The sequence below is a fragment of the Hyla sarda genome, chromosome 1 (assembly GCF_029499605.1).
Source record: "Hyla sarda isolate aHylSar1 chromosome 1, aHylSar1.hap1, whole genome shotgun sequence".
Taxonomy (NCBI): domain Eukaryota; kingdom Metazoa; phylum Chordata; class Amphibia; order Anura; family Hylidae; genus Hyla; species Hyla sarda.
Genome location: NC_079189.1, coordinates 558,396,208 through 558,405,904, shown reverse-complemented (window position 1 = coordinate 558,405,904; position 9,697 = coordinate 558,396,208). Strand labels below are relative to the sequence as shown.

The 9,697-nt window shown below is 43.1% G+C and overlaps 1 protein-coding gene across 3 annotated transcripts in view; it reads right to left on the bottom strand.

The window, feature by feature from the left end:
* Window positions 1-618: 618 nt before the first annotated feature.
* Window positions 619-9,697, bottom strand: part of C1H5orf34 (chromosome 1 C5orf34 homolog) — a 34,577-nt gene continuing 25,498 nt past the window's right edge. The window contains exons 8-12 of one of the 3 annotated variants that reach the window (XM_056542143.1): window positions 8,631-8,801; window positions 7,328-7,458; window positions 5,675-5,779; window positions 3,329-3,369; window positions 619-1,299 (exon numbers count right to left, since the gene is read on the bottom strand). In XM_056542143.1, coding sequence (XP_056398118.1) covers window positions 1,124-1,299; window positions 3,329-3,369; window positions 5,675-5,779; window positions 7,328-7,458; window positions 8,631-8,801 — 624 coding nt within the window. In that variant the 3' untranslated portion in view covers window positions 619-1,123. The remainder of the gene's footprint in view (window positions 1,300-3,328; window positions 3,370-5,674; window positions 5,780-7,327; window positions 7,459-8,630; window positions 8,802-9,697) is intronic. The other 2 variants (XM_056542134.1, XM_056542153.1) reach the window with 2 other exon arrangements.

The window sequence follows — 9,697 nt, the reverse complement described above, 5'->3', positions numbered from 1 at the left end:
TATAATTTCCACCTGTTGTCTGTTCCATTTGCACAACAGCATGTGAAATTGATTGTCAATCAGTGTTGCTTCCCGAGTGGACAGTGTGATTTCACAAAAGTGCCATTGACTTGGAGTTACATTGTGTTTAAGTGTTCCCTTTATTTTTTTGAGCAGTGTATATTTATTTAATTAAAGGGTACCTCTCATCAAATAAACTTTTGATATATTTTAGATTAATGAATGTTGAATAACTTTCCAATAGCATGTTAATGAAAAATATGCTTCTTTCTATTGTATTTTTCCCGATCAGTCCTGTCAGCAAGTATTTCTGACTCATGCTGGAGTCCTAAACATTCAGAGCTGCCAGCCTGCTTTGTTCACAGCCAAACAGGCTGTGAACAAAGCAGGCTGGCAGCTCTGAGTGTTCTCCTTTTTGAACAAAGCAGACTGGCAGCTCGTAGTGTTTAGGACTCCAGCATGAGTCTGAAATGCTTGCTGCCAGGACTGGTAGGGAGACCCCTAGTGGTCATTTTTTCAAAGTGGAAAATTAAATAGAAAGAAGCATATTTTTTAATAACATGCAATTGTAAAGTTATTCTGCATACATTAATCTATAATTTATCAAAAGTTTTTTTGATGAGAGGTACCCTTTAATTTTTTTTTTTACTACTTTGGAGGGGAGGATCTCTCTTTTCCCCTCAAGTCCAAATCCGCTCTTTATCATACCTTCACATATGTTTCCAGGACTAAATTCAGTAGCTTTTTTTTCTTTTATTTTTACAATGAACACATACACAAACATGTTTTGGGGTTCACTATTTTATAAAGAGTGACAGACTCCGTGAAGGCAGCTGATGTAATGGTCCACTAGAAGCTGTACAGCACATCTTGCATTCAGCATCACTGTATGTGATGTGCGCTGCTCTATGATTAGTCATTGTACCACAGATACCCATCATGGGGAATAAGATGATGGTGACTTATCACCTCGTACTCGGAAAATCTCCATTTAATTAGCTCCGACTCATGATTAGTCCAAGAAATAAATTCCACTGCCATCTCCTGCCCTGTGAATGTGATTTATACCCACACTACGTGGTGTAATGAATATGCTTCTCCACAGGAGTCACATCTGCACTTATTACTTTCTACAAGAAAGCAGCAAGTCAATATCCTGGATGGCTTTTGATGTCTTCTCCAGGACAGACTGTATATTTATTTCACCGATTCCGTCTTGCCCGCCATCAGCATTATCCTCCCGACTGGGAAGTTTAATACCATTTCTGTGACTCTGAGCGCTGCCGTGCTCCAACAGAACTGAATGTGTGCATTAAGGATTGAAGCGGTAGAAAATGAAGATACCGCAATGTTCTCATCGACTACATGATGAAAGTATGAACAATAATATTTCTTTAAGGCAGGATTTATGCTTATGATCTGTCTGAGCGCATTGTCTGTGGATGGGTGACCTAGTTCTCTTCTTAGTTTTAGACCTAAGATCCTCTATTACATTGCAGATCTTCACAATAGATGCAGACATCAACACAACTCACTCTGCCAGTGTTTCCCAGTCAGGGTGCCTCCAGCTGTTGTACAACTACAACTCCCAGCATGCCGGGACAACCAAAGGCTGGGAGTTGTATTTTGTGTATAAATCGCTGCTGCAGATCCTCTTTTTAAAGAAAAGAACATTGCACTTTAAAAAGGAGTTATCCAGCGATAGAAAAACAAAATTACATTTCTTCCAAAATCAGCACCAGCCCTGAGGTATCACAACTCAGCTCCATTCACTTCTATGAAACCAAGCTGCATTAACACACGCAGCCTGAGGCCAGAGGTGGTGCTGTTTTTTGGAAGAAGTTAGCTCTGTTTTATATCCCTGGAAAAGCCCTTTATAGGGGTTATCCAGAAATTGAAAAACAGATAGTTGCTTTCAAAGACCGCTCCCTGTCCATCTCCAGGTTGGGTGTGGCTATGCAGCTCAGTTCCATTGAAGTGAATGGAACCAAGTTGTAATACCACACCCAAAGTGGAGACAGACAGGGAGTGGTCTTTGAAAGAAATCAGGTCTGTTTTTCAATTCCTGGATAACCCTGTTAGGCCCCTTTCACACTACAGGTATCATCCTGCTTTTTTACTGCCATTATTTTACAATAACGGATGAAAAAAACAAACAGATGCAATAACTGGTAATAATGGATGATAACTGATGACCATCATCCGTTCTTTTTAATGTTTTTTTTTTTCTTAAAAAAAACCTGATGTTTATTCATTATAATCCTTTATCATCAGTTACACCTGGTTTTTTTTCATCAGGTTTTTAACTTTTTTTGTAAAGCTGTACTAAGCATGCTCAGTACAAAAAACAGAGGTTAAAAAAACGGACAATAACGTATGATAATGGATTTTTTTTTTTTTTTTACATCCGTTTCCCATAGACATCAATGTCAAATTTTATCGGCCGTTTTTTCACCATTATTTTTGCCGGATCAAAAATTAGTGCATGCATCATTTTTTGTGCCGGCAAAAATAACGGACATTAGTAAAACTGGACATACCTGATGCAAAAGGATGGTCAAAAAAAAAACATTGACATGAATGGGATTTTTTGACGGCAGTTATCAGGAGTTTTTTGTCGGAAGTAATAACGGAGGTTTTTACAGGATTATACCGGTAGTGTGAACGGGGCTTTAAAAGGGGTACTCCGCTGCTCAGCGTTTGGAACAAACTGTGCCGAACGCTGGAGCCGGCAGCTCGTGACGTCATAGCCCCACCCCCTCATGATGTCACGTCCCGCCCCCTCAATGCAAGTCTGGGGGGGGCGTGGCCACTGCCACGCCCCCTCCCGCAGACTTGCATTGAGGGGACGGGGCGTGACGTCATGAGGGGGTGGGGCTATGACGTCACCAGCTGGCGGCTCCAGGGTTCGGCACAGTTTGTTCCAAACGCTGAGCAGCGGAGTACCCCTTTAATGATTAAAAAGGAGACCCAGGAACAAAAATAGCTGCTTTCTTCAATGGCACCACACCGGCCCATGGTAGTATTTCATGTGAAGTAAATGTAGCTGGGCTGCAATACCTTACTCAATCTGTGGATAGGTGTGGTGCTGGTTTTAGAAGAAAGCACCCATGTTTTTTTAATTCTGGACCAACCCTTTACATGAAGCTCCCCCTCAATATGTTTTGCAGCATGAAAAGTGTGCATTATGAGGTATAATGTAGCCCCCATTTGTATTGGGTGTATTAGTCAACAACTTGCAATTCTACTATCTGCCTGAACCCACGTACATTAATTTGTTGCATTATTATCCCACATACACATGACTTAGCTGCTACTTTAAGGATACAGTTAAACCTCTGAATCTTTTCGAGCTCACGAGCCACTGTCCTAGAGGGAAGATACAAGTATTAGATATAGGTTAATCATACATAGGAACCAGAGCGATGAGAGGATAAATCGCTTAAAGGGTGTGTTTACAAGAATTCCGATGGAAATACCGCCATAATTTACTTCAAACTGATTTGAATGGGATTCCGTAATCCTATTCAGACAGCAGAATTTCTGAGGCTGGCATAACGTCGCGGAAATTCTGCTTTCCATCAAAATATAAAAGACTAGTCTTACATTTTGCTGAATCCCACTGAAGTCAATGGGGCTGGAACTTCAGCTAGATTCTGAGTTTAGCTAACACAAAATTCCGCAGCAATTTCGGCAGAAAGCTGCAATTCCATTCAGCAAGCTTTGCTGAACAGAATTTCTGCATAATTGCAGAAATTCCACTATGTGAACATCCCCTAATAGTAACAAGTGATTTAGATGCCTATAACTTCCTCAGTAAAAAAAAAAAAAATTTAACACATTTAAAAGCTCACATTAACCCTGACTAATTCTCTTATCCACAATGAAGAACTTTCCAGTAAAAAATCCCCAGAAAATACAAGACCTTGAGTTGGCCTCATCGGTCATACAGTTATATGTTCTATTCAACCAGGTGAATGGATAATGGCCCCATGTATTAATACAGTGGAAATTGGCTTGCAATTAAGATAATAAAAAAAGAACACCAATAAGAATTCATGAATTCCATACATACTTTCATGAATGCGGCTCATGTGACCAACACACCATGACACAGTGTAATGCATTGATGTCTATGAAGCGCATTTCCGAGCAGTCCTAGTGCCGGCTTCTGCTATTTGTGGAGTGTCCATCCGTGTCTTCCAGGTGGACATTCCGCAAATATTCTGCTGTGTGAACAAAGCCTGAAAAGGGGTTTTGACACATAACCACTGGGACCCCTTGATCTTGAGAAAGGGATTTTAGAGGCCTTTGTTTATATGGAACAACAAAGCACATACTTGACCGCTACTTCATTTATTTCTATAGGAAATGTTGAAAAGAGCCAAGTAAAGCAGGGTAGGGGTAGGGGCACAACCTCCTGCAATCACACACAACCCGTGTCCTGTGTATGGAATGTGTCCATTACGTGGTGACAAAACCCCTTGTCATTCGCAACAACTTTTGACGTGTTGTTTAGACATGTCAAGGGTTAAAACTGCAACGGTTCTCAGTCCTGAGACCACTGTGATCATGAGTTACAGCCAGGTGAAGCGCAGGATACTCCCAATAGCGGATGCAGACACAACCAATAGGGGACAGAACACTCCCAATATGGGAAAAACTCTCCCAATAAACGGAAAAAACACTCCCAATAGGGGACAACCAGGCGTATGTGCCGGCCCTACCTTGTACACAGGGCCGCCGTAAGGGAGGGGGGGGGGGGTGTACAGCTAATACCTCAGTAAGGGGCCCAGGCTCCCAGTGGGCCCTGGCCCCTGCTGCACCTCCATGCAGCAGTCCCAGCACGGAAGCAGAAGGCTGCTGTTTAAACAGTGGTCTCCTGCTTCTGTACATCTGCTGACCATATCATTCACCCCCCCCCCCCCCCTGTGCCACTTTATTTAGCCTGTACCAAATCAACCCCCCCACCCCCTTTTTTTTTTTTTTTACCCCCTGTGCCACATAGTTTCCCCTTTATCCCACCTGTCCTCTGTGCTGCACTCACTAAGAGGCTGCAGGAACTGACAAGTGAAGCTCCAGACATCACTCATTAGTGCCCGCAGCCACAGCTGCTGCTCTCAGTAAGGGCAGCGCAGAGGACCTTAGGAGAAAATGAATCCCACTAAGAGCCCCTGCACCCGAGCCTGCTGGCCAGGTAAGAAGAACAACAGGGGGAGGAAGGAAGGGGATAAGTAATGTGAGACAAGGGGTAAGGGGGGGGGGGGGGGGAAATGGCACAGGGGGTGGTAAAGAGGGGGTGATGAACTTGCACAGAGGGTAATGAAGCGGAAATGAAATGGCAAGGGGGGGGGGATCAAGGGTAAATGATGTGGCACAGGGGGTAAGGGGGGGGGGATGATATGGCACAAGGGGAATAAAGGGGGGGGTGAAATAGTACAGGTGGTTAATAAGGGATGATTAAAAAAGCACTGGGAGATTCTACTGTAATGTTGCTTTTTCTCATGTTTTATAGTATTCAGTCATTTAGAAAGATTTTTGAGCCTTTTTTCCAAATAGGGGACATCTCTCAATAGCGGACACTTTATTATTCCCCGTGAGTGTCCGCTATTGGGAGATTCTACATATAAACTTGAACAATACTTGTATAAACTTCTGACTTATCTGGACTCACCCAAATCCCTTCACCAACTCAGTTTCTGTACTAACTGGAGTCACCATGTCTCCCAGTGTCTTCTCATCCAGCCATCTGCACCAGGCCATTGCTGTTCTGATATAACTAAAGGGACAGAGGACACAATGATTATAGCATTATAGAAAATGTAGCTCTATAAGGCGACATGTAAAATGAAGACCATACTAAAGACCCACTTTTAACATACTATTTGGAAGGACCTTTTTAAAGGTGCCACAAAAGAGATTCCCCTTCTGCTTCAGCACAAAACACTGAATCAAAAGGGTGTTTTGTAATGGTGGCCGTACACCTTCAACAGCTATGTCTAACAAATCCCCACAAACATGCCCGATACCCCCCTCAACCAAACATCTGCTGTAGGAATGTCAGACAGTCATCTTATATACATTAGATGGTCAGCTGGCCTCACTGAAATCTGTAGGTTAGGGCTGACCTAAATTTAATGTGTGTGGTCACTTTAAGGTGGGCTGTCCTGGATATATAAACCCCATATAGTTACAGTAAATGTGCAAGATGAATCATGTGACATATACTGGCAAACCGATGGCACATGGAATGATTAAAATGTTTTTTTCCCCCCATCATTTAGACAAATCAGCACTACACAGTGCACACAAAGTTATGCCATTTACTACAAATTGTCCCTCTGTTCATTGCCACAGCCCCCTTCCATGCCCCAATGTGGTCAGGGCAAATATTAAATATACACATCACATGACTTTGCCTAACAATCATGGCTTCGTGACGCCAGGGCGTGGTTTAGCCTTAACCACCGCTGATCCTTGGTTAGTCAGGGGCAATGAAGACACCAACTCCAGATTAAGGATAACGGCAGCTTTACTAAGGCAAGACAGGTGATATAGCCAAATATCCAAATACAGCCAAATATCCCAGGGAGATGACCAGTGAAACAGACACCTTGCAGGCTTGCTGGGACTTGCAGTAGTTAGACTGACTTTAGTGCAGGCCACGGTGACTACAGATGAACTTTACTAGACAGAGATGGTGACTGACCATAAGATGACTTGACTTACTGATGACCGACTTGTGGCTGCAGGACTTTAGGCTTGAAGCCTCCAATGCTCTGGACACAGACACTGGAACAACTTGACTGCACTGGACCTCAGTGGAAAGAGCATGGAAAGAGATTGCAGCCGCTCCCCTTCTTATATAGGGGGGGCTGTGCAAGGTGACTTGGGGGGGGGGGGGGGTGTGACTTGTTTGGATCACATGATTGTTACCCAGGAGGCCCCAGTGACCAGGTGACCCCCCCCCCCCCGTCACCTGGTCACTGAAGCCTCCTGGGTAACAATCATGTGAACCAAACATTAAGAAAACAGTCCATTATATAAACACAAAACCTATGTACAACATGGTGAACTGTAAGGGGGGCCCTGGGGACATGCAGGGACTCTGCCTGACAGGGCAGGAGTACAGTACAGGGCCACAACATTCCGTACTGGGACACCACAGCTTGTTATATTGATGTTAGTGTAATAAAAATGTTGTATGGGCTCTGAAAAAAAGAGAAACTAAAAAAAATATAATAAATTATAATAGAAAAATATTACCATCACCATCACCATCACCATTGTATATAAAGCCTCATAATTAGGCACAGGTCAGTCACACCTTGCGTATTCTCCAGGATCCTCCATTTCTACCAGTTTTGATGATCCATTTGGAAAGCGCAAAGAGAACCAAGGGAACTGTTCATGTCTGACAGCGTTGGGCGATATCTGGAAAGTTGTATCGGTTGGATCCTAAGGGAAGAAACATAAAACAATGACTCCGATAGTAATGTAAGCAATTGTAACATATATAAATGCAAATCTATTGTGAATGAATCCAATACAAAATGAATGTATTAAATACATAGATAAGATAGTGCTGGGCGGTATACCGGTTCATACCGATATGTTTTTCCTGCGCGATATGAATATTTCCTATACCGCAATACCGGTCGGGCCCCTCCCCCCTCAAATGAATGAATGATCAGCCGCAGCAGCGGTCTCCACATGAGGAAATAATCATATATGTTCTCTCCGTCCTCCTGTGAGTCATTGGCGCTTTAAATTAATGAGTTGCGGGCCGCTGCGCTTTAAATGGTTAAGTTGCCGGCCGCCTGTGCTTTAAATGTTAAGTTGCGCTTAGGCGCTTAAGCGGCTGCGAGCCGCTTTCAAATGTAACTGAGATTGCGAGCCGCTTGCAGAGGCTGTGCACCAGCTTTCTAGCGCTTCGAAGGACTGATGTTTCAGCGCCGCGGCTCGAAACTTAATCGTTTCAAGCGCCGCGGCTGGTGCGAGGTGGAATTTTGCAACCTCACACCGGCATCTCATTCATTTAAAGCGCAGGCGGCCGGCAACTTAACCATTTAAAGCACAGCCAGCCAGCAACTTAACCATTTAAAGCACAGACGGCCCGAATTTCATTAATTTAAAGTGCCAACGGCTCACAGTATACCGTTCAATACCGTGGAACCGCCATAATTTACAAAAATACTGTGATATGCATTTTTGGTCATACCGCCCAGCACTAAGATAAGATGATTATATATGGAGCCAAAGTGTCTGTGCAAACTACAACAATGCCTTGTTAAACAAGACTATATAGGTAAAGTCCCTTTAAGAACCATTAACATTCCAAAACGTCTGTCTGTAGGTCAGTGTTTCCCAACAGGGTGCCTCCAGCTGTTGCAAAACTACAACTCCCAGCAAGCCTGGACAGCCGAAGGCTGTCCGGGCATGCTGAGAGTTGTAGTTTTGCAACAGCTGGAGGCACCCTGGTTGGGAAACACTGCTGTAGAGTCATTGCTCAACTTCATAAAATCATCCATTCAGACAACAGAAATACATTAGGAAATGTAGAGCACACACAGACTATATATTTATTTTATTCCCCGTTCTTTTATTTTAAGATGGATTTTGCCCTTTACCTCTTCATTTGTATTCAAGTTGGCAAAATTCCAAATCATGTATAGAAGGACGCCATCCAAGTAGCTGGCACACACTGTGCTATTGGAATATACAGCAAATCTTCCTTGGTTAGGGATGAAGGATTGCTCGAGCAGAACCGGTGCGACTGCTCTGGAGTCCGGCCCAGATCCCTAGAGAAAGAAATGTAGACAACAAGAGAATGTATCAGGGCCGCCATCTGCATTTACATCTATTTATCACTGAGAGGTAGGTGAGGTGGTTGTAGAGAACTGTAGAGGAACCTTACAGAGGACATGGAGCACTGTGCATGGCCCTACACAGCAGTTAGAGTTAAAGGGGTACTCCGGTGGAAAACATTTTTTAAATCAACTGGTGCCGGAAAGTTAAAGAGATTTGTAAATTCCTTCTATTAAAAAAATCTTAATCTTTCCACTGCTTATTAGCTGCTGAATACTACAGGGGAAATTCTTTTCTTTCTGGATTTCTTTTCTGTCACGACCACTGTGCTCTCTGCTGAGCAGAGAAAAAATCCCCATAGCAAACATATGCTGCACTGGACAGTTCCTAAAATAGACAGAGGTGTCAGCAGAGAGCACTGTGGACAGACAGAAAATAAATCCAAAAAGAATTTTCTCGGCAGCATTCAGCAGCTGATAAGTACTGGAAGGATTAAGATTTTTTTTAATAGAAGTCATTTACAAATCTGTTTAACTTTTTGGCACCAGTTGATTTAAAAATAAATAAATTAAAGGAAATAATGTTTTCCACCGGAGTACCCCTTTAACCCTTATCCCTGCACTATACCCAGCACAGTATGATCAGCGGGTTAGAATTCCTGCTAGTTTCTTCTTTGCTCTCTAACATCCTTTACTAGAGAAGATGTCACCAGACCATATGCAGTCAATTATGTCTATGAAAAGAACCACCAATAGGTTTGGGTTATGTTTGATCCTGCTTTTTGGGAGTATTGGATATATTTAGGCATTTTACTTGACTGTACTGCTTGGCCTTTAGTAGCACCTTCTGGCCATGGAACGACTGCAAGATATGATTTCCTACCCCCCCT